The sequence below is a fragment of the Engystomops pustulosus genome, chromosome 4, assembly GCF_040894005.1.
Source record: "Engystomops pustulosus chromosome 4, aEngPut4.maternal, whole genome shotgun sequence".
Taxonomy (NCBI): domain Eukaryota; kingdom Metazoa; phylum Chordata; class Amphibia; order Anura; family Leptodactylidae; genus Engystomops; species Engystomops pustulosus.
This window is the reverse complement of record NC_092414.1, coordinates 92,428,321-92,454,780: the sequence shown is the minus strand read 5'-3', so window position 1 is coordinate 92,454,780 and position 26,460 is coordinate 92,428,321. Positions and strand designations below refer to the sequence as shown.

The 26,460-nt window shown below is 37.1% G+C and overlaps 1 protein-coding gene across 1 annotated transcript in view; it reads right to left on the bottom strand.

Annotated features, from left to right (window-relative positions):
• TRHDE (thyrotropin releasing hormone degrading enzyme) overlaps positions 1–26,460 on the bottom strand; it is a 452,112-nt gene that overhangs the window by 179,128 nt on the left and 246,524 nt on the right. Inside the window, exon 6 of the mRNA XM_072146727.1 lies at positions 13,112–13,249. Coding sequence (XP_072002828.1) covers positions 13,112–13,249 — 138 coding nt within the window. The remainder of the gene's footprint in view (positions 1–13,111; positions 13,250–26,460) is intronic.

Genomic DNA, 26,460 nt, shown 5'->3' with positions numbered 1-26,460 from the left:
AAATTTACATATCGGCGTATTAAAGTTTTCCAAAAGATAGCCGGGACGTGAGGATTAGCCCAAAAATGGCTATCCTCACGTCCCATTCATCCACCTACCACCTGATCTACCTTTATAGGTAGAATCGTGGTGGTAGGTTCCCTTTAAAGTCTGCATTACGGAGGGGTTCTGTTAATCCCCCAACCAAAACCTTTCAGCTAATTAGCATAATTGTAAAAGTTGATTTTAGAAGGAAGAATGCCATGGATAGCAAGTATGAGAAAATGAGTCAGTGCCTGGATCTGTGAGTAAGTGTCTCAGGTTTATCCATGCTTGATTTTGATTTCCTTTAAATATCATGGAAAAATGATAAGTTGGTCTGTTACAAGAGAGTTGAAAAACAATATAATGGCAATGGTAGTTCTGTCATATGATAGACACCATTAGTGTCCAACAGAACAAAATGACTCATTTTCCACTATTGATCTAGGATTTTCTTTCACAAAGTTAGTGACACAAATGTGACAGATTTCTATCTTAGCAGGGAGGAAATAAATGTCTCTAGTAGTTGAAACTTCTTACAACTAAAACCTACAGTGAAATAACTATTATGTTCAGCAAGGGAACTGTGCTAACAAACTCCATAGTGCTTTATGTTCCAGAAGGTTTGTACACTGATCACCTATTCTTGAAGAAAAAAAATATAACTTTTGCTTTTGTTACAGCAGTGATTGATAAACATGGGGAGAGAAAAGGGTTAAGGCAAGTGTTGACTTTCTCCTTATCACTGCTTGCCAAAATCCACTTCTCCTAACCACTTGCTGTGCTACCGCTCATACTCTGTAGACATTTCATAATATATTGCAGAAGCATTCGAAAAGATGGATTTAATGAGCTGAACTCTGAGCAGGTTTGTCACTGCCATGTACCGCTGTTACTGACCATTTTAATCTGTACAGAGGGATACTGCAAGCTGTTTTTAGACAGCAACAGAAGGAGATATTTAAAATTAATGATGATGCAGAGTGAGGCTGATGTGGTTTCTGGCCAGTTGGCGAGAACACCAACCTCACTGTAACAGTCACCTTGACACCTCTTGAACCTAATCTATTTGTTATGTTGTGTATGAAAGGGTTGGGGACTCATTTGTATAAACGCCAGTTGTAATAAAACTACTTGTCACAAATTGTGTTATAAATATTATCTCTTTCAAAGCTCTGACGTGTACTACAAGAAAAGCACTTAACCCACATTACTCTAATTCTTTCATCGACTGTGCTGTGATAAGACATTTCAGCAGCTTTGTATGTTACCACTGCAAGTAAGTGATGGCCTCTAAAGACATCTTTGACTCACCTGTACTTGATGTATATTTTATATTCATTTTTTTCTCTCCTTTGCATAGTTATAAATTCTTTGTTCAGCTACCTATCTTTTGATCCTGCTTATTTTGCCTCATGCATACTAAGGTCCTTCTGATAAATGTGTACATCAGTCCCAAATCAATCCATCTGTTATATCTCTCCCTTATTCATTATGCTATATTATACGCAAATAGCCTGACCATCTGCAAGATGTAGGTCACCATGATAATTTGCAGAGCTCTGCTGACTAGCTTTATAAGGCATTTTGCAATTTATTAGACTTATTTGCATGGTCTTTAATTTATGTATGACCTTCTTATAATTCTCTCTCCAGCAGTATTGTAGGTAAAAGCCTTGATATCCATGTTATGTTCATTTCCCAACCTATTTACTCCATTGTATATTAAATAAATGAATGTCTTATATTTGCAGACCAAAGGATGTAACAGTTTTAATTTTCTTTTACAGATACCTACAACATATCAGGAAACTTTCTCTCATGTCTGCATCAACACAAGCACTTCCATCAAAATCAAGCATAAAAACCAGGACATTACTCTTAGATCCAGGGACTGTGACTTCTTATATTTGTTATCCATGGCCTCCTTCCTTCTAAGATCAACTTTTAAAATTATTCTCAGATGGGTTGTTAGCAGAGCCCCTCATTACTGTAGCTTTACAGGCTGTGTAATGAGCAGAGCAGGTCTTCCCTCCTCCTGCACTTGATAACACAGGAAGAAGGAAGAGGGTAAGAACAGGGGTTTGGGGGAGACATGGTCTACTAACAGCCCATGTATCTGCAGCACTGAGGGGCTTTAAAAACACCCCCAGAACCCTCCAGGCTCATTACCATAATGAGGACATGGCTAACAAATATAGGAAGATTACCACTGTCACAGTGACTGGATCTTTGAGTTAATGTCCCTGGGTTATCTTGCCTTATTTTGATTTTAGATTTTCTTTAAGCTCAACCAAACATGCATGTTGTTTAAATAGGGTAACATTAGTTGTACACTGCCAGACTCCTCTTCATTTGTCTTATCTCCATTGAGAACAACAAAGTTGTTTTATTCTATGGAATTCTTTAAAATGTTTACTGACTGGTTCTTGCCCTAGAAGACATAGTCAGGGTTTTATGTCTTTTCCTGATTTTGCTTGAATCGTTTTTGCAAGTTTTTATGCAACATTTGAGTGAAATGCACTGAAACTCATTTGGAGTAACTTGAAATGTAACGGAAATTTCTGCGGTTTTCTCCTCAATGGTTGTAATAAAATCATAACTGCTCATTGGATGGTGCTTTAGCTCCAGAATTAGTAGATTTGGTGGCTGAATCTGCAGACTTTCCTGCAACTTTTTGTGGAAAAAGATGCAATTAGCACCTATGTTATGTGACTTGTTAGATGCAAAAAAGTTACAAATTTCACTCCAAAATTGATATAAGATAAATTGGATGCAAAAAGGACAACAGCGCAAGAAAGCCCTCAGCAAGCTGAAAATAGTTATAATGTTAGGATCAGTGGATCCTCTGGACCACCGCGGGAGATGGAACTAGCCAACATCCGGAACCGGAGCCTAGCGGCACCTGGTATTCCTTGCTGCGGCAGGATACCACTAGGTCGTTCCCAGGTGTGACTAGCCCACGGTGGCAGCCGAGGTCGAGGTACCTTAGCGGATGACAATCTCGTAGACAGGTCCAGACATAGGGTCAGGGCAGGCGGCAGAGATGCAACGTCAGGTCCAAGTCCGGAGTCAGCAACAGGAGGTCCAGGCAGGTGGGAACGGGAACACAGGCACACGGAACACAGCAACACGGAGGAACTCAGGTAACATGGCAACACAGGACTCAGGAGTGGGAACACACAGGAATACACAGGAACGCAGGAATACGCAGGAATACAGGAATACACAGGAACGCAGGAATACTCGCTTGGAAGCTTTCTCTAAGGCTATGAGGCACAAAGATCCGGCAGGGGACACAGGAAGAGGCAGGATTCTTAAAGGTGAGGTGTTCAGCCAGTGCACCAATTAGCGGTGCGCTGGCCCTTTAAATTCTCGGCAGGAGCCGCGCGTGCCCTAGGATGCGGGGACGCGCACGCACGGCAGTCCGGGGAAGAGCAGGAGCCGGGAGAGGTGAGTGAGGAGACCGGGCTGCAGCGGGGGCACACGGGGGAGCACAGATGCGCCTGCGATCCGAGACAGGGATCGCGGGAGCACCCGTGACATATAAATTTACCCAATTGAATTTTCCATGAGAAGTAGTTATCTACATGGGACAACCCTGTAAAGAGTTTCAGTTGTTCAGAAGTGTGTAATATCAAAAAACCTTTAAACAGATTGGAATCTTTGTTCATGGCTTACCAATCTTTTCTCCAATAAATGGAAGTGAAGGAACGTGTCTGCAAGCAGGACAAATTGTGTTAATGAGACATTTCCTTGTGCCTGGCTGTCTTTTTTACATTCATTACATTTCCAATATCATTTTACTTTGTCAGTGTAGACACTTATATGACGTAAAGAAAGTTTGCTTTATGTATGAATTTGTAATATCTACCATACGTATAATCATAATGGTCAATTCTTTTAAAATAATAAACCCTACACCAAAATATAACTAAAAGAAGCAAGAATTTGTGTGTATAATTTCGGTGATTGATAATCAGCAGTTCATCCATCCTGAAAATCAAAAATATATACAAAGTTGAAAAACAATGGTATTTTTAATATGCTGTCCATAGTTTTGGTTATTTTAAGTGTTCAGAAACAACAACTTTGTAATACTGCACAAAATGATAATCCAATATTCAAAAGTATGTGTCTCTCTAGCTGTTTTTATTAAGAAATTGGCTGTTAAATTGGCTTCACCAACTAAAAGCTTAGGTTATTAATATTTATGATTGGAACTGTTGCTGTTCCTATGTTATTGATTGAAAGTAACTTTTCCAATAAAGACAGCAGATTTGAGAAGAATTTGTGCAACTGTAGAATAGTAACTGATTATCTGTTAGACTTTCAATATCATGGTAATATTTATAAAGGTTATAGGGCTCATTTATCAAAACTGGCTGGGACTGAAACAGTTAAAGTTGCTCATTGCAACCAATCACATTCACATACACAGCAACCAATGGCTGGTCTGCTGCCTCTATGCATCCTGACAATTAAGTGATACCAACGTGAGGAGGCTGCTGCTTGGTATATCTAGACAAAACACATCACAGAAAGTGACAGATTTGAAAGTCAACTCTTCACCTGTCACTGGGGCTGGAGCACAAAATGCCAACCATTGCCAAGCCAGTCTTACGGTAACACAAAAAAACTAAAATGTAAAAAAATGTATACTCAGACCAAAAATAATTTTAAAAAAATTGCTAGCCAGAAAATGAAAAGGTTACAAAAAAAGCATTAAAAAACAAGTGTAAAATGTGCACAATTGTGTATAATTGTGTATAATTGTCAAATTACAAATTATAAATTGAACTGGTTAAATAAAAACAACTACCATAGCACAATATATGTACTATCAAAACTACAAGTGGGCGAAATTCAGAGCATAAACAATCAAATTAATAGACAAACATAGGGACGGTCCTCAAGTTTCTTGAAATGCTATCTGTAATGACACGTGATGAATCCCCACTCTCAGGTCACATCACTGGGAGCACTTATGCTAAAGTGGAAGTATACAGTAGGATAAATCAGACAACCTAGGGTTAAAATGCCATAGGGGGCCTGAAAAATAGTAAGTCATTTTAAAAGTTTTAAAAAATACTTAAACATATTAGGTATTGCCTAAATCCAAAATGTCCAATCTATCAAAATATAATAAAGGTTATTTCTGGCATTTAACCCCGTAACAGAAAATAGCATCCAAAGTCGGAAATGCCACTTTTTTGCCATTTTGCAAAAATACAAAAAATTCAATAAGAAGTTGTCAATCAGAAAGCCACAAAGTCCTCAAAATTCTAGCATTGAAAACATCATCAAAAGTTGCAAAAAATTACACCACATACAGCTCTGTATGAAAAAGTTATTAGTGCCAGAAGAAGTAAAATGAAGAATTTTTATTGTACAGGAGGTTTTAATTTTTGTAAATGTATGAAACCATTATAAAACCTATATAAATCTCATATCCCTATGATCATGCCAAACAAAAGAATAAAACAGACATGTAATTTGGAATGCACAGTATAAGCCATAAAATCTAAGCCCTCAAGAAAATGGTGCAAATGCATTTTTTTCACCAATTTCACTGCATCTGGAATTTTTTCCCGCTACTAATTATGGTCTGTGTCCATGTAGTTTTGGTGGATAGGATTTACCTATATTTGAGTGTTTATTTCTTTGTCCTAGGTTTAGAGAGAAACCTATGGGACAGGCTCCCACATATACTGGTTTGCATATCCCATTCATCCCTTTCATCCTAGTGTGTAAAATGAACATATAATCTTTGGGACATTTGAACTTATCTGATTTTCTTGCCACACAACTCTTTTGATGTAGTGTTTGGCTAGGACCCCCTAATGTGCAGGCCTTTCTGTCAAGGGGGTTTTGGCTGGCATCTGTCCATATTCTGATTCTAAATGTAATTGTGAGAGGAAGGAGAACTTCAAACAAAAAAAAAAGATCACAATAGCCACCACACCCATACAGTATCTTAACACGCCTTGATTACGAAAAGGAAATATAATTAGAATACTGTAATGTCTCGTATTTTTTGTTCCCATCTGTTTCTTGATGTGAGCAAAATCATTATTCAATTCTGTAAAGTGCAGGATATTCTGATTTGAAATTTTCAATGTATTAGTAGTGTTTTCTTTATTGGAATTTATGTAGTTTTGTAACCTCTGTATCGGGGTCATTCTCTCTTGGTGGCGTGCAGCTGAGGATGCACTGATTGTGTCATTATGCTTCACTCTGATATTTCTGGTGTGAACACTGGTTTATGCTTGCTATGCCTTGATTGTTTCCCTGTACTGGTGTCATCCTCTCTCTTTGAAATGTGGCTAAAGATTCACTGATGTGTCATTGGAGAAGATTTATCAGAAGTCTGAGAGCAGACCAGTTCTAGTTTCCCATGACAACCAATCAGAGCTCTGCCTTCCTTTTCTCACAGCTGGTTATAAAATTAAAACTTAACTCTCATTGGTTTCTATGGTTAACTAGAACAGTTTTATCTCAGACAGTTCGGATAAATCCCCCCCCCAATTATGTTTCACCCTGACATTGCTGGTGTGATTACTGGTATATGCTTAACTGTTTTACCAGAACCCTTGGGCAGTCTCCTGCAGCTATGATCTGATTTTTCAATAGTTAACCCACAGTGGTCAACAGTTTTGCTACAGAAATACCTCTCCAGACTGGGACCATTATTCTGTTATAAGTTCATCCTTGTCATTACTCTATGCTTGCTATATTCTCAGCTCCTGGTATCTTCATATTGTGTTTTTTATGGTTTTTAGTATCCTAACCTTCTGCCTGAAACTGCCAGATCAATCCTTCTTTTGGGGGTTTTGTATTGTTGCCCTTTTTGTTGTGACTCAGCTCTAGAGACTATTCTGAAGAATTCTGTGTTTGTATTTTCTTGTCTTTGTCTCCATGTTTTGCTCTTTGTTGTAGAGAGGGACTGTATTCTAGTTGTCTACTCAATACCTAGGGTGGGCCAGGTGGTAGGAAAGGACAGCTGGGAAGTGGGTTTAGCATTTGGTTCCACTGTCTCCTGTCCATTCCCATAACCCATTTATCTATATGGGTTTTTAAAAAATAGTTATGGGTGCAGCACAAATAATGTATAAAATGTAAGTATGTATTAAAGGAAAGACATTGACATGAGCTCAGTTTGTGAAAAAAACATCCCCTTTGAAGAACTGAACATTTAGTTTATTTTTAAACCATGTTTCCACGTGAGCTGTAGGTATAAATAGAAAAATATGAAAGAGAATGATAATGAGATTTAGTGAATTGCAATTTTTCCACATGAATTGTTAAGAATAATGTAGATGTACCAAATGCTGCTTGTTACATAAACAATGAAAAAGTCTTTTTGCTCCATGTTTGATTAAGGAAAATATGTTTAATGCATTTCTGGTTTATTTTGTGAGAGTGACGGGTGAGAATGAGTAAAATGTAAAAAAAGATGGAGATAAAAATATTATTGTCCATAAATAAAACAGATTTAAGACAAAACTGAAATATATAGTCTATAAAAACTGCTTAAACCTCCGTAACTTTGCCCTGTTTTTTTTTGCAACAGCATAAAAAGTGAGGCCCAAGCACTCCTTAGATGCAAAGAAAATATTTTATTTGAAGTAGACAAGCAATTTCCACTATTGCATTGCGTAATGTTTTAGCTAGACAGCCTTTGTCATATGCAGGGAGCATTGGACAGCTGAAAGTAGGGATAAGTAGGGAAAGCAGCAATTGGTGGTGTTCATCAGTACAAATGAATGAGCGTCATCATCTGCATTTCCTCTAACCCCACACTGTGGTTAAAACTAAATATAATGATTTATATTTTAGTTTTTAATGATTGCTGATATTTTTGCCTATTTGAGATTAAGTAATTTGGTTTTCACTAGCATTTGATACAGAGCATGTGTACTTTATTGAGGCAGATATTTATAGGCTTTATTACACATTGAGATCTGGATATTGCGTCATAACTTGACATTGACACTGATCTGGAAAAAAGAAATAAGCCAAGTGGCACTCACCAGTCCAAGTGAACCAGCTTCCTTTATTCATATAAGGTGTACATAGGGAGGCATGAAAAGCAGCAAAGCCAAAGGGCCATTTCTGCGCTTTCTTAAGGCAGTGAAGAGAAAGAGCTGAATGCCACAACATGGCCCATTGGCTTTGTGGCTCGGCGTGCCTCCCTGTGTACACCTTACATGAGTAAAGGAAGTTTGTTCACTTGGATTGGTGAGTGCCACTTTGTTTATTTCTTTTTTTCTGGGTCTAACTTGTTACACTGTGAAGTTGAGCAGAACCTGTATGAGCGCTGACGTTTTTCTACCCCTCCGTCTCACTTGGTGTATGGCGCTGATTGATCCACACAGCTAACTGTGTCTGTATACATTCCTCTACTGATATGAAACATCCATCTGATATTTGTATTTTGTTGATCATATTCATGTTTTATATGGGTATTGTAATCCAAATAATAATAATAATAAAGATTTTGTATTTTTAGAACCACTGTTCACTCTCTTGTCTTTTTGTGTTTAGATATTATGTCATATCTAATCATATGAGGGGGCTTCCATTTTCATTGACCTTGCAGTTGCATTTACAGTGGTGCTTGTTAATTATTTTGGGTTTTGTCTATAATAGCTGTGTCTCCTGACTGTAGTGCTTTCTCTTATTATCTGTAGAGTTGTTAAGAGACAGAAATTGATAGAGAGGAGAGAGTAGCAGAGCTGGGTGTGGATTCAGAAGTCTCCTACACAGAATAGTGAGGTACAAGACCTCCTCTGTTCCCTAATACACCCTCTATGTTGACTCTGCAATGTACATTGTTTTTGATGTCAAAATCTCTATGGATTTGCTGCTAAATTACTAAATGAGAGAACTCAAGGTATCATTGGAAGTGAGGGCAACCTCAATTGGACCCAGCTTCGGGATAGATTAAGGAAGATGTTAGCCTCCACCCACTCCACTGCTGGTGGGAAAGATTTTTGACTAGCAGCCTTTGAACAGAAAATGCAAAAACTCCAGAAAAAAAGTGTGAAAAACACATAATGGGTATTGTTCTGTTTGTTTTTAAAGGTGGAATCGCACATGACAATTTGGTAAAAATCATTATAACATCGGAGTTACTCTTAAATAGTCAGAGTGAAAAAACTACATGTCTGACAACAAAATAATACCAAAATAAATTAATGTATGACTATATTTAATATTCTTATTTCCACCGATTTACTCTTAGTCTTCTCTGTACTCACAAGTATGCTTGGTTATAAAAAAAAACAAAACAGAGTTTCATTTAGTCATTGATACTGCAACAGACATAACAGTAATAAAAACCTGGAGTAATGGAGAAATGAACTTCACGTTTCTCCATTAACCATCAGGTTTCTTTTCATTGCTTTTTAAAAAACAAAACAAAAAAAAAACCTTTTTTTCCTCAAGAGAAGCATATACATATCTTAGATAAAATAGATTTACAGCTATAGAAAACATGTAGCAGATCTTTGTGCACATTTAGATGTGAATTGGATTATTAACATAGGCATTTTAGTAGTTGTAGAAGTAGTAATATATGTTTGTAGTTGATTTTCAGTGAATAAAGTAAGCAAAGGAAAAAACAACACATGAAAAAGTAAATCACAACCTAATTGTTTTCATGATCAAAATGTATCCTAATTATGTGGCATATAAGCCTTTATAAAGCTTTGATAAACTGTCCCCCCTTTATGCCCCCTCCATGCTAAGTGGGCATGGAGGGTTGTGGAGTGGGCTGTGCTAAGATATAGAGTGGGCTGGCCTGGTAATGTCCCTATTATGGAGAAAGTTATAGCACAATTCACAAACCGGGCGGCACGGTGGCTGAGTGAGTAGCACATCTGCCTTGCAGCACTGGGGTCCTGGGTTCGAATCCCACCCAGGTCAACATCTGCAAAGAGTTTGAATGTTCTCTCCGTGTTTGCGTGGGTTTCCTCCGGGTACTCCGGTTTCCTCCCACACTTCAAAACATACTGTTAGGTTGTTTAGATTGTGAGCCCCATGGGGACAGGGACCAATTTGACATGCTTGTGCAGCGCTGCGTAATCTGTGTGCGCTATATAAATAAAGAATTATTATTATTATTATTAAATATAACATTTGACATGCAACTAATAGAGTATTTTAAACATTTGTTGAAAACATAGGTACTAGTGATTTCAGGTTTAACTCTGTAAATGCCAACTTCTAGCAGATTTTACTTTTGGGCGTTCAGGCACAGTACTTCAACAAATCCACTTATCCCTAATATATACCATTCTATCCAAGGTCATTTTTTTAATGGTTTTCTTGGAAGGTAGATATTATGCATTACTTATAGCAAGAAATTTGGATGGATAATAAATATTATTAGTATGTTTTGGAATGTTTGTAATATTATAATATTTTCAAGATTTAGATAGATGTTGTAGCCTGTATTAGCTTTGTGATGTGATGTAATGGAGCCTTGTTTTATTCATTATTATTGATGTAAATGGCGGACTTTATTTTGATTATGCTAGTTGTGAAGAACTATGAATATGTTTTGGTTTATTAGAAGCAATGCAACCATAAAGGAAATAATTATAGTATTGTAGTAAGAATATTAGGGATTGGTGTTATATCTGGGATTAGGTAGTGATTTCCCTAATGCACAGTACACTACAGCCTTTTATCTTGTTATCTAAGCTACATATTAAAACACACATTTCTGTTTATTTGAACCACTTGATTCACAGAAAGTGTTATCTCAAAAAGAGTTACATCTTCTATCTATAACTATAAAAAGTAATCCTGCAATCAGCCAACAGTGATTGCTATGACAAAAAAAAGGCTGCCGTTTTGATTACTAAACAATAGATATATGCTAGGCATAATTTATTATTCTCATTTCACATACAATCTCTGGTTTTAAGTTGTCATTGATGGACACCTGATTAAACTTAATTCAGATGCAGTGTGTAATGAGATGAAGGTCTGATATTAAATTACTTGTCTTGTCTCAATAAAACATTTATGTATCAGGTTATACAATTAATGCCTACCACGGTAGGAGCGATTTATAACCACGTTGTCTGATTTCTTACACCACACCTGGATGGCACAGACAACCCCCATACTGCATGAATCATGTACTGTAAAAGACTGACCATTGATTCTATATTTTAAGATTCATTAAGGATAGGTTCTGTTCCACAGGACTGGTGCATAGCAAATGTGGTACCAATAATTTAAAAAGGGTCAAAATGTGATCCTGAAAACTATAGACCTGTGAGTTGTTGTGTTGAGTGGACTTTTCTGGCATTTGATACAGTGCCAAATAAAAGGTTGGTACATAAAATGAGACTGCTGGGACATTGAGAAAATGTATTTGGGTAAGAAAATGGCTTAGTGATAGAAAACAGAGGGCTATCGTTTGATGGCACATTGTCATTTTGGGTTAAAGTTACCAGTGGGGTGCTACAGGGGTCAGTATTGGGGCCATTTCTTTTTAATATTTTTATTAATGACCTCATAGAGGTTTCCAAAGTAGAGTTTCAATATTGTCAAAGGGTGTAAGCTGTGTAAAGTAATTAATACAGAGAAGGGAAAATATGATATTGCAGAGGAATTTGTCGAAACCGGAGGCTTGGGCTAACAAATGGAAGATAAGGTTTAATGTCTATGAATGTAAGTTTATGCACTTGGGTCGAGGAAATTGAAATTCTAAATATGTGCTAAACGCCGTGTTAAATGTCTTGGTAAAACAAATTGAGAAAAAGACTTGGGGGTATTGGTGGATAGTAAACTCAATTTTTGTCATCAATGCCAGGCATCTTCTGCTAAAGCAAATAAAAGTATGGGATGCATCAAAAGAGGAATAGATCCTCTTGATAAGGACATAGTTTTGCCCTTATAGAAATCACTAGTCAGACCACACATTGTGTACAGTTTTGGGCACCAGTGTATAAAAAGGACATAGTAAAACTGGAGCATGTGCAGAGAGGAGAAACCAAGATTATTAGAAGAATGGCGAGGGGGCTAAAATACAATAATAAATAAAAAACTAAACTTGTGGTTAATTAGATTTGCAAAAGGACCACTAAGGGGAGAGCTAGTTACAATGTACAAATATCTGAAAGGGCAGCACAAGGATTTCTCCTGTTGGCTATGGACTGAGGGTTGGCTGGCTATATACTGGAGCATGGGCTGGCTATAAACTGGGGAATGTGCTGACTATATACTGGGCATGGGATGGCAGTCTATATACTGGGACAGGGTCTGGCTATATATTCGGGTCACCTTATACTTGAGTAAATATGGTATATTAGCCCCACAAAAATCAATAGGGTAAATGTATCTAATTTTTACTACTATGGTAGATTTTAAAAATTATATTTTGAGCAATGACAAATTTGTGCATTTTTGTGATTTTTCAGTATTTGCACTTCGATTCATTATGCAAGTGTCCTAGCAGGACTTTATTTATATTTTTCTCATTATGTTTGGTACATTAATAAAATACGATTTTTTTTACAGTCACAAATGTACACATGGCGAATTTGACAGAAAGAAATAGAACACCCCTTTGTTACTTAGCGTGTGACTTAAAAAAAAAATTGTATCCTCCACACCAGGGGAACATGTTGGAATAACAAGCACAAGTCCAATTTAAATAGGTAAAAAAATACCTACAATAAAGAAATAAGAAACAAGCCAAAAAAATAAACTAGACTGATCAAAATACTAGAAAGAGAAATTATAAATCTCTCCCAATGAGTCATAGAATTTTCGTAGTACTATGTTGAAAATGCACTTGTAAAGTTTATTATGCATAACTACATTTACTAAGTTTATTCTGTACTAACATTTGACACCTGGAAAGTCAATTCTGAACTTCTACAACATGATAAAAACAATTTGTGTGGCATTTAGCTTACATAATGAAATCAATCCACAGTATAAATTGAAGCTCGTCCCATACCTCTGTGAAGGATCCTCATCACACTCCTTTGAAGCCACTCTGTCAAGTAGTGGCCTCCACAAATCTGCATGACTGAAAATTATTTGTCCTCAATTTGACAATTACCTTTTTATATGCAATCCAATCAAAAACTCGATCAATATCAGTTGCCTTAAGAACTTCCTGGGAAACTGGATGTGAACTCGCCAGTCCATCTAGTAGCATCACTTCGTGTAACACATCTGTCAAAAACCTTTGTTTTTCCTGGAAAAAAAATAATTTTTTGAATTAATAATTAACTTCAGTTTGACTGAACTTTAAACAAAAAAACCTACATATGGTAGTAGGAAAACTTATATGAATAAATGACAATGAGAAAGGATGGATACCTCCAATTTACAGCACTAGTACATGGTACATAAAACCTACAGACCTAATCAATCAGGTCTGTATTATTGATCATCACATGTAAACTTGATCCAGTAATGTCAACAGAAGCAATCTGAAAGTCCACCCCTGATGATGCCATCAAATCAGAGCCCTCAGCCAGAGGCCTATCATGTACCAGAACTTTGTGAACCAAAATGGATGTACAAAAAGAGTATAAAGTGGAGAGGGCTGCAAAGTGGGGGTAATGACAATGGACACCTGTCTTGCAAATATTGGGGTAAGGCAAGTACTTAATATGATAACATAAATTAATAAAATAAAGACATTACTAACTTTTAAAAATAAAATCACAAAACAAATTAAATAAAATAAAAATGTTGAAACAGGTGTCAGAGGGAGTTCTTGTCATTGTGCTAGAATACGGTATGGTTACACACATGCAGTTAATGTCATTGTGCTATATAACAATATGGGTGTCCACATGCAGTTACTGTCACTCCTCTAGAAGACAGTATGGGTATAAATGTCATTGTGCTTTGAAACTCTATGGATATGTTACTGTCATGGTGCTGGAAAAGGGCATGTACCAAAAATTATTATTGCCTGCAAGTGTGATAAAATATGATGAGAGTCATTTGCTTATGTACAAATACCCTCTTTTTTAATGCCATTTACCTGTGAAAAATTGGTTGTCTAATTAATATTTTTTAGTTTTTATGTGATTTCTGATCATTTTTAACACTACAAATAAAAGTTGGGTTTCACTTGTCAATTCCTATGCAGTCATAAATATTACCAACACTCATGAAAGCATAGGATAAAAAAATGCAGATTAAATAGCGGTGAACAAAGGGTTCATCATGTTGCATTCACTGAACACAACGAATATTTGACTAGTTAAGCAATCCAAAGCCTATTTGAATAACCCATGTTCATCTAAGGTGTGTGGTTTTCAGATGATTGATCAAAGTTAAAAGCTGTCATTAAAGAAAGAAAATGCTTTCCTAGAAAAGCTATTGAAGTTTTATCAAGGAAGGACAAAGATGAAGCAGAGATACCTAGAAGGAAAAAACTAGGAATTATGCATATTTAATTATAATCAGGACTTGTATTAAACACGATATAGAAAATCTGGACTAGTCAAGCTTTTTATACAGTGTACACTATAGCCGATTACAAAATATTTTTAAAGCACTGAACAACAAACTTTACATGGCTGCACACTTAAAGGATACCTGTCATCAGGTCTCTGTCACTAATTCTGTTACCACTATCTGTTGGATCAGCTCACAAGGATTCCATCCCAGCCTTTAACTAGTTAATTTATACATTAACCATTGCAAAATCATCTTTTCTTTATTATGTAAATGAGGCTGGTCACATGGTCAGAGGACGTGGTGTCTTCCCCGTTACCCCTTCCCACTCCTCCCCCTGCTCATGCCTGAGTGTAATGTATAGTAAAGCATTGCTAGTGTCTGTGCTTTACCTGCTACATGCTGTGTTCTGCTATACACATGTGAGAGACACAGACATCATCTACACATGTACCTGACATGTTCTGCTATACACATGTAAGAGACACAGACATCATCTACACAAGTGCTTGACATGTTCTGCTATACACATGTATGAGACACAGACATCAGCTACACAAGTGCCTGACATGTTCTGCTATACACATGAGATACACAGACATCACCTACACAAGTACCTGACATGTTCTGTTATACACATGTGAGATACGCAGACAAAATCTACACAAGTGCCTGACATGTTCTGTTATGCACATGTGAGACACAGACATCAGCTACAGAAGTACCTGACATGTTCTGCTATACACATGTGTGAGACACAGACATCAGCTATTCAAGTGCCTGACATGTTCTGCTATACACATGTGTGATACACAGACATCAGCTAAACAAGTACCTGACATGTTCTGCTATACACATGTGAGATACACAGACATCAGCTACACAAGTACTTGACATGTTCTGCTATACACAATTTTGGGTTGTTTTCATGGCTTCCACATCAAACTTGTTAACTTTGTCGCCACCCTGCTGTGTTATCCACAAAATATACTGGCAAACTTTTATCATTTACCGATATTATTTCAGCGCTTCTTGCGCATCTGTTTACATTCCCCTCACCCGCCATAACCAAAACTTATAAGAACAGTACTACACTTAATCTTACACAAAATGTTCTTAGAAGTGCTGTTTGTAGCCCCCATCTGCTTTGAAAATGATAATTTTTTCAAAGTAAACGCTTCTGGCCCCCAGGCCAATTTTGGGTGGGGAGGAGCCGAGAGACAGAGGCTTGGACAGGCGAAAGCTCTCCTGGCAGCGGACCGCCAGCTCCATCCCAAGATTAGGCAGCCTCAGAGGCATCCATGCATACTGCCCCTGCTGTTTCCTGTCCACTTCGCCTCCACGATCCTCCACAGTGTCCACCAATGTCTCCATGCGCAACTTTCAACTCTGTATACCCCAGACGCTGGAGCGCGAGAGGATATACAGCACATCATCCCCTTATCAAACGAGCTGTCAGGCAGATACATAATGGAACTCAGCGCATCTGTCGCCGCCATGCTGGAGACCTGAAGTTTCAATCATAGCAGCGCAATATGGATGCCCCATACTGTCACTCTTAATCATGAAAGTCGTCTCCATGGCTGCCTCCACATGTCATCCAATTAGCAAACGAGCTGTGTCAGGCTCATTTTTCGGGTGTTTCACCAGATACGTTATGGAACTTGGTCACTATGTCGCCACCATGCTGTGTTATCGACTAAATATACCGTCAACCTTTTGTTCACATAGGAAATCATTTCAGCGCTTGCTCACCTCCTTTGGTTCTTCTCTGCCACCCATTGGTTTGAAGCCTGAGTCCATTTGGGGTATGTCGCCATGCCACTCTCTAGCCTGCAGCTGCTGCCTCTGCATGCCATCTTCTATAGTGTCAGGGTCAATTATTGGATGTTTTAGATGCTATCTAGCCTCATTCAGTCACTCTGTCATCACCATGCTGTTGCCCATAATTTTGGCATAATGGTGTGATTAAGCAGCCTCAGAGGCATCCATGCATGCTGCCCCTGCTGTTTCCTGTCCATTCCCGTGGTGTTTCCATCATTTTCTGAGGTTTCAATGTGTTTGGCCAAGCTTCCCTGTGCAGACCCTTGGTCCCCTTGAAAAATGCTCGAGTCTCCCATTGACTTCAATGTGGTTCGTTATTCGAGACGAGCCCTCAAACATCGGGAAAAGTTTGTCTCGAATAACGTGCACTCGAGCATTTTAGTGCTCGCTCATCTCTAATGGTGATGCTGAAATGAACAACAAAACCCCCACATATTTGGTATCCCTGCATCTGTAACAATCTGCATAATAAAACAGAATCGTTATTGGATCCGCAAAGTGAACCCCGTAAAAAAAAAAAAAAAAAAAAGCTCAAAAAAAAAAGATAATTTTCAATTAATACCCTATAAAAAATGCTGAAAAAAGTGAAAAATAAGACCACTAAAAAGAACAATCCCTCTCGCAAAAAATAAGCCCTTAAACAGATTTGTGAGGCGAAAAATAAAAAAGTTATGTATATGAAAGACGGTGATGCTAAAATTAACAACATTTTTGCCAAATTACTTTTTTCCAGTACAAATGGGAAAAAATAAAAAATCTATATAAATGAGGTCTTTTTGTAATTGTGGCGACCCATAGAATAAAAATAATATACTATTTTTATGGTATGGTAAAAGGCCAAAAAAAAACCAAAACATAAAAATCTTCCAAAAAAGTGATGATTTTCATTTCCTCCACCAACAAAGAGTTAATAAAATCTTACCAATTAGCCTATAGATTCCCCAAAATTAAGTACCAGAAAAGTGCATCTCATGTGGCAAAAGAAATAAGCCGCTATAGGTCCACATTAAAAAAAAAAAAATTATAGCCTGTACAATGTGACATAGCAAATCTGATCTGGATTGCGCCTCCTTCCCTTCTATGCCCGGCCGTGCACCCATAGAGGTTACCACCACATATGGGGTATCCGTATACTCGGGAGAGATTGGGTAACAAACTTTGTGGAGCCTTTTTTCATTTAATCCATTGTAAATGTTTAATTTTCCACCCAAAATGAATGTATTGTGAAAAAATATTACAATTTGCAGACTGCACCTCCATTTTGTTTTAACCCCTATAAAACACCTAAAGGGTTAACAAACTTCTTAAAAGTGGTTTTTCATACATTGAGGGGTGTAGTTTCCATGATGGGGTAATTTATGAGTCTCGCTATTATTTAGGCCTCTCAGTGTCAATTAGAATTTGAGCAGGTCCATCTAAATACAGGTTGTGGTGATTTTACAAAAAATGTGAAAAATGGCACCCAAATTCTGAATTTATTTGGGTGCTATGACTGTCTGCATCAAAAGTAGAGAATTTAGATTGTTTAAAATAAAGAATTTTTTCCAAATTTTTTTTTTTTCATAACTAAACGCAAAAGATTTCATCCAAATTTTTAAACTAATTTGAAGTACAATGTGTCACGAGAAAACAATCTCAAAATCCCTTGGATATCTCATAGCGTTCCAAAGCTATAACCACTTATAGTGACACAGGTCAGATTTAAAAAATGGGGCTGTGTCCTTAAGGCCAAAAGAGGCTGAGTCCTGTAGGGGTTAAGCAATCTTTCTGTGGATGTTTTTGGTTTTTCCAAGCTGACCTGATGAGCACTTCTATGGAGAATTAGCCAGATCTGAAAAAAGAGTTGTGTCCAGCCCATGTTAATTTTATTGACCCTGAGATCTTAAGAACCTGATGAGCAGTGTTTTTACCTTCACTATCCTAAGGAAAAAATGTTCTCAATGAACAAAAGGGTTCCTTTACAATTGAGTTGCATCCATCCCCTGGTGGCTATAGATGCCTCTGCTAAGGGTATTGTACACTTTCCTGCAGGTTACTACATGTGAACATGCAGTCTGCTGCATTCTAAAACTGCATTCTAAAACTTCTGTGTTTCTGACGATGGTCAAAATCATGCCACTATTCATTTATGTTCATCTCTATTGATCATAAGATCTTAAGAACCTGATAAGCTGTGTTTTGACTGTTGAGATGTTCTGAATGAACGGAAGGGTTCCTCTGGATACTGCAATCATATTCAATTAATAAATTTTTTACGGTACTTATAATTGTCTTCCGATATAAGTTTTTGAAAACCTTTAACATGTATTATACGAGGTTTACATGTGTACACACTGGTGGTTTTTCAAAATTAACATATAAATCCAGCAATAGGCTCAAAGTCACAACTGATTACGCAGTTTCATTGCCCACTCCTTGGTCATTTATTGGTCCAACATGCACAGCTGATGTCACTACTTGAAACACTTTTTCCAAACATAAACATAGTGAAATGTCCTCTTCCATACACAGAATGCAAAAGAGAAAAGAAGGTAGAATGAAAGAAGTTTCACTTTCTATTTAAAGTTTACTTCATTCTAAAAAAAGACACAACATCCCATCCCAGCGACGAAAAGTGTCTGCTGCTCACTCATACATGCATTCTTCATTTCCAATTTTACCAAACATTATTAAAAAGCATATAAAATTGCAACATAGCTATAGTATTTTTCCCCAAATAATAACATCTAAGTAATGAACTGCCCCATTGAGTTGAGTTCATTGTATAATGGAATGGAAGGTGAACGGGAGTCCTTTCATTCACCAACAGTTTTTTTAGTTTCTGTAACTTTGACCGAAAAGGTAGAGTGTTCCCATACTAGAATGAACTGTGCTTAACAAGGATGATTAATGGAATAGTGCACAGTAAGTTGACGTGAAGATCTCAAAAAGTCGCAAAAGTATAACCAAAGAGCCAATTTCACAAAATATTCATATTCCATACAGAAAATAAAGATAAAAGAAATATATATAAATATATAATTTTCAATTGCAACAAAAGTGGTAAAGATTTGTTTTCCTTCCCCTGACTTGGTGTTATTTTCGATCGGCTGTGGCAGATTCTATTTTCTATTCTTTAGCTACTTTGATTCAGAAACATAAAGTCTCATAAAGTCTCAAAGGTGCAAGGTAAAGCTTCTGGAACCCAGCAGAAAATCTATATCACTGCCCTCTGATTACCAAAAACCATATATAAAACGGCTTTTGGGCCTGTATATGACCACGACCTTGATCAGATAGACTTTATTGTTAAGTATTTCATACTATACAAGAATAATTTTAAAGTTGTATCTTGGATATTGTTTTACAAGATCACATGTAGGTTTAAAAAAGCTGCGCTGTTTGTAATGGTGTTCTAAAAAAATATACAGAATTTTTTAAACCGAATGTCTTCAAACCATTCAAAACTGTTTTATACTATGTCTATGAAATCCCTAATGGTCCTACATACATAAAAATTGGTAACCATCTAAAAAAAGGAAGCGTCATTTGCTCAGTGAAGAAAAAAAATCTAAGTTCATAATAATAGTTCCAATGTAAATAAATTATGCAAAATGTTGGTTTATCTAATTATATATTGAAGAATGAGCTTAGATGTAGTTATAAAATTGGCCCACATACTGTTTGATTCATTGTCTTCAACGTCACTGGATTTCTGTTCAACTCTTTTGAATGTTAGATTTTCATCATTGCATAAGCTGGCATTCTGTAGGAGTTTCTAATATCCAACAGTAAAGAAGCTTTGACTTTAACATAAGCACTAAGGTGACAGGAGCTCAGCATTTACAATTGAATAATAGGTGCATAACATATACTTCTGAGTAACATTCTCATTAGGTAGAATGCATAGTATTCTGTGACATTATTTTATGCCATTCATTTTACACATCTTTTTGTGCCACACATAAAAGGTTGATGTAGCATTATTTGCTTTCTGTGCTGTTCTATAAGCTATAAGCTTCATTTCTTGTAGAGCACAACCTGAATGTTTGGCATCGCTTTTATAAAAAGCCAGCTAATAAAAGATAATGCTATGATAAAACATTATTTTATGCACACATTTTAATATATAAATATACATGTGGGATAACTGTTTTGGAATATTATTACAATTGACTAGAAATATTAAATGGTATTACTGACAAATAGTTTAGAAGAATATTGATACTATGTGAGTGGAAATTAAAAATAAAATGGCAACCAAAGTTGGCAGGAAGCAAAAAGAGTGAAACTCATCTGCTTTCATTGAAATTTAAAACATTTCCATTATTTTTTTTACCCTTTAGAAGTATATGTGGTAAATCTGTGTATCCATATTATATTGATATGCCAGTAATCTCAGTTACTGAAGCTTTAATGACCAAAAATATTTTTTGATCGTTTTTTTTTTTGTTATTGTGGTCACCAAACAACTTTAAAGGCGTATTCCCATCTAGACATTCACATTTAATTTAACTTCAAAAGTCCATTACACTGTACAGCAATCCACTCCGAACATTCAGCCGAGACCTAGCCACATGGATGAGATTGGCGTGAGCACATCGCCGTGGACTTTTGAAGGACTACTAATGGACTTTACTTTCATGCACAGTATCAGTTTTTGGCATGTATCATTTTGTATACAAATGCTTTGATATTTTGCATAACTTATTGTGTTTTTGTGGATATCTGATTGTCTGCATGTGTGGTAGTGGTATGGAAAGGACCTCCCTATCCTATTATGAACCCAGTCCAGTGAAATTGGGTCTGCTCTTTTCATTTGTATGGCCATTTCTTCAATTGCACATTATCAAAAATAATGTTACTGTGTGAAGTTGATTTTCCATTAATGTACCTGTGTGGTCCCTTAGAAACAAGATACCAGTTCTTGGATATGTCCCCCCTGCACTCTGGCAGCGGTAGCCAGACATGCACTATTGATTTGCCTGACCACCTGGATGGACATGCAGTAACTCTTGGATATTTCAAATGTAAAATCAGTTTGTTTCTTTGTGCATTCCCTTCAGCAGCAATGGTTGCATACAAGGACAACAATCTTATTTCTAGGGTAAAACATGTCTACATTTATAGGAAATTATCTTTGTATAAGAACATTTTTAAAAACATCCAATTGAAGAAATGAATGTACATGGCAGATGAACTGAATTAAATACCAAGAGGACAAAACCCATTTAACCCTCTGTATATGCTTAATAAAATCGTCTTTGGGACCCTAGAATTTGATATCTGAAATGTGATCATATGGTTCTTATGACTTGTAATGACAGCCAGAGACCAAACGGTAGCTTCAACATCTGCCATGTAATGAAGTCTTCTAAGCTACAATAAATTGAACTTCAAGGTCTGACTCTTGGAATGTGATCAAGGGAAAAAATGCTTGGTCATGAAAGTCCAGAATGAATAGGGAAAAAAGTTAACAGCAGTCGCCATTACTTGTCAAACACAAATCAGTGATTTACTGTATTGAAGAGGTTTCTGGGCAAACTTGCTGACATGTACTATTTCCCTGAAGAAGCCACAAATATTGAAACCCTGGGTTGGGCTGAGTTACTTGGAGTGACTTTTAATGCAGACCTGTTTTAAACATTGTTTCTGGGTACATTTTAATAACTTAATTTCGGGAAACACTCTTAGGTAATCTGCACTACGAACACACCTTGGAAGCAAAGCCTTTTGTTGAGGAGTGGAGGGATTCCGGGAACATTTGGAGAGACTGTTGCGTCTTTTGGTGTGAACATAGACTATCCCTCATCCTTCCATTATTTGCGATGTGGATGACGTGTTGACTTTTCTAGAAGTTATTCCATTACTTGACCGTTTCTCTGCCAAGAGTTTTAGCGCAACTCAACATTCATACAATAGTATGAGCACTATCTATGTGGGACTGCGGTTCCTCTTATAAGTATTCTAGTATAGCCTAATATTGTTAACTTTATTACAGTGAAAATTGTGCAATAACCATAGAATCCAAGTTCTACATTGACCGAAGCAGCTGTAAAGCATTCTCTACAAAATACTAAGTGGTCAGTTATCTTTTTCCGAGTTTTGGACTCATTGGATATATCTTAGAGCATGATGTCTGCTGGAGAGAGAAGTTTACTTGCACCAAAATGGAGATATTTTACTGTAATTTGCGAAAAAATTTGGACTTTTAAATATGTCACATCTGGATTCTAAAGATATATCAGGTGCAAAGCTGAAAAACTTAACATAAATATGCAAATGCACCAACAAGGTGGGGAATATAAACTAAAAGACTAAGATAAATGATCTCTAAGTGTTCCCCAAAACCGAGTGCTCACTGATCAGTTTCAAAACTGCAAACTGCAGAGTTTGCTGATTGCGGATGTTAATTCTTTACCTGCCAGTGACTAAGCTGCTGGTGGCATGTAACAGTATTGCTACCCGTGACATCATCAGGGAATGAAAATCTGTTGCCATGATAGCTTGGAGTCTTTAAAAGACTCTAGGCATTGTCATTGTTATACTGTGGTATGGAAGTATATGTTTGGTTCGATCAGACCCCATAGTATTAAAGTACCTTTGGGGATTTAACAAATAGTAAAAAAAAAACCTTACAAAAATAAATAAATTTAAAAACCTAAGTATCACAAAGCTTTCCCTGGAACTGATATAAAGATAAACAATGAAAATCATAAACATGTAAGGTATCAAGTTGTGAACTTTTTGTGCATCAAAACTTACATTTTCAAAATAATTTTGGCACAATTTTCTGGCGTAAACTAAGCAACGAACAGGAGGTGCAAAGTAAAACTAGACCGCTTGAAAATCATTATCCAGCGGCAAACACTTTGAGAAATTTGGTGCAGAATAACTTTGAGATAAATTTAGACCACTAATTAATATAAGTATTACATATGTCACTACCAGAAAATGAAGATGCATAAACAGGCCTAAGTACAAAAATAAGTAAATTTTATTTGACTGCCAAGTGTAATATAACGCACACAAATTAAAAACACTTCAAAAGTGCAACACATGTTGCAGATTTATCCTTGGGTGTAATGGGGGAGTCTTACACACCCAGAAAGCTCTTGTCACCTGTATTCTTTATGCAGTAGACAGTTTATGAAGTGCAACTTTTTAAAAAGTGGCAAATTTGGCAAAAATTTACCTCAATTCTCTCCTTGTGTAAAAAAAAAAACAGAAAAAAGTTTCACGAAATTTGTAAATAACAGGTCATATATAAATTGTAGACATCAACACTTCATTTGCCACAGTTCTCAAGCTGTCTAAGCCATCTGATGTACAAAAGACTGTGACACAAAAGACAAGAGTGTGTCTAATATTCCTCATAAAAGGACCAGTTAAATTGGCAGTGTTCTTATTAAACCTGGCAGTTTAGCCATGGGATTTAAAAATGGGGACACTAAATACGCCTGAAAAATATAAAGGTCAATAAAATAAAACTTTTTATATACCCGGATATAAAGCTAAACTCTTAATCACTGCATTGTACATTAATTACATGTTATTGTTATGTAAAATTCTAATTAATACAACAGGTGTTGGTAGAATGAATTAGACTTTCCAGCATCTGCTTATTTGATCAAATGATAAAAAGGTTATCTGCAATTGTAAAATTGAGTAAGAAAGAAAGGCATGTTTTAAAGTCAAACTGAGTGAATTGAAAACACTTTTCTAGGTGACTTTCTACAGATGATCAAGAGTTTATCCATTTAAATCTTATTCATAAGAGGAACAATTACATTATAATTCAAGATTTGTTCTCTTGAAAGATGAGGAAGAGTAATATTTAAACTTCGGTAAATTAGTCAGGTTCGCGTAAAATATGCACAGATAATGTGTCACCTAATAATGAATTGTTATGTTTTTTCCTAAAATCCAATTATAAATCATTAATATACTTTAAATGGAGATAGTCATAGAAAATGTCACAAATCAATTCACACAGAAAGCGAGAGCTATGACACAAGTTCAGATGTTCATTTACTCAAGGTTGTTCAACATAATTTATGCTCACACCTTTAAACTGGATTTATTCTCTGAATAATTTTTGTGAAAGCTGTAACGGTTAGTGTATTTTACCTTGCAGTAAAATGTATAATTAAACATAAATATTTCATAGAATATACATGTAATATATAAAGTACATGTATGGATTATGAATATATAAGTAAATTATTGAATATGTATGGGTTCTATTTTACAAATTAATATGAAAAACTAAAGATTCAATCACTGTATTTTTGCTTTTTCTTAAATAACAAAAGCAGCACACAGGACTCCTATGGTTAGTAGGCAGCAAATTTGGAGAAAAAAAAAGGAAACCAGGGGCAGATTTATCAAGTGTCTGAAAGTCAGAATATTTCTAGTTGCCCATGGCAACCAATCACCGCTCAGCTTTCATTTTACCAGTGCTCATGAATATTTTCATAAGGGGAGCTGTGATTGGTTGCCATGGGCAACTAGAAATATTCTGACTTTCAGACACTTGATAAATCTGCCCCATATGTTGATAAAAATCAATGATTGTTTATTTCTTCATTATAAAGAATCACATATATACAGCCTACACTGGTACCACAGCTCTCCGCAGGAGTGCAACCATTCGCTCCGCTGAAACCAGCCTCACCAGCCTTACACATGCTGGCACCTCCCAAAGTTTCATCCTGGATGGCCCACCCTTTATGAGTACTAGCACAGCCATATGGCTCAGGGGAACAAGCCATACTTACCACCGATCCCATAGTATCAGCTCCTATGGAGGTGAGTACCCCTTCCTCTGGGCAACTGGCCTTCCTTAACCCTGCTACCCCAGCCCTGCAGGCCCCGGCATATGCCATCTCCACTTCCTAGTACCCCTTCCTCTGGACAACTGGCCTTCCTTAACCCAGCTACCCCAACCCTGCAGGCCCCGGCATATGCTATCTCCACTTCCTAGCAAGTAGTACCTTCACCTCCCTACCCTCCAGCACCCACCTGCAAGGTTAACCAAGCAGACTCTGAAAGTCCCCCTAACTCAGCACCAGCCCTAGCTCTGATTACAGGAACTCCACTCCCAGCCTCTCAAGGGAACAGACTGGTTTAGACATGGTGCAGGACATCCAATCTCTACTTTTCTCCCTACACACCAAGGAGGATGAGTCACAATTTGCTTCTAAAATTGTTAGTTCCCTGGCGGCTAGTGTAGATGACCTGGATCAGGCACAATCTTCTACTAATCTAGGGCTGGAGGCCGTGCAAGAAAGTGCAAATATGTGCGCTACAGCAGCATATGGACGATATAGAGAATAGAAGCAGGTGCAATAACCAGCACATTAAAGGCTTACCCAAATCTGTCCAACCTGCATCTCTGTTCTCCACAGTCACTGAAATTCTCAAAAGTGTCCTTGACCGGCCTCGAAATTTACAGAGCTCATCGAGTCCTTCAACTCCCTGATCTGAACTCACAAAATCCAAGGGATGTTGTGTGCTTAATTAATTTCTACTCCCTTAAAAAAACAGATGGCATGTCAAAACTAAAAAACCAAAAGTAAATCCTGTACTAGCTCAAGATTCTGCTGGATCTCTCAGGCTTTATCCTGGCAACGTGCTGCCTTACGACCTCTGTTAGACCTGTTGAGGGTACATAACCTGCCCTACAGATCGGAATTCCAGCTTGCTCTTCACGTCTGCTCAGGAGGATAGATGTCACCCTCTTATTCCTGCATGACCTAAAGCCGTACCTCCAGTATCCCTAGGTCATTCGCCCTCATACCTCCTTCAGCCCCCCCCCATTCTCTTCTGCTAACCTCAACCGTCTGGGCCTCCCCAGGAGGGGACCCCAGATGCATCAGATTTACACCAGAAGTGGCGGCACCAGAAGTTATGAGTATACCACTCACATTAATGCCATATTAATGCCAAATTCTCTATCGTATTTGCACTACTATAGTTGTATTACTTGTACATGGCTATTGGTTCTTATTGCCCTAAAAGTCACTGTTTAGCTATTATACTACTGCCATGCCTATGGTATTATATTCCAGTCTGTTGTTATCTTTCCTTGTTTTAAGGGGCTTTTACAGGGGTTATTTGGAATTTAAAAATGCATTGTTATCTTTTCTTGTTTTAACTTTTGCCAGGCTAGTTGTTTTCTGCACA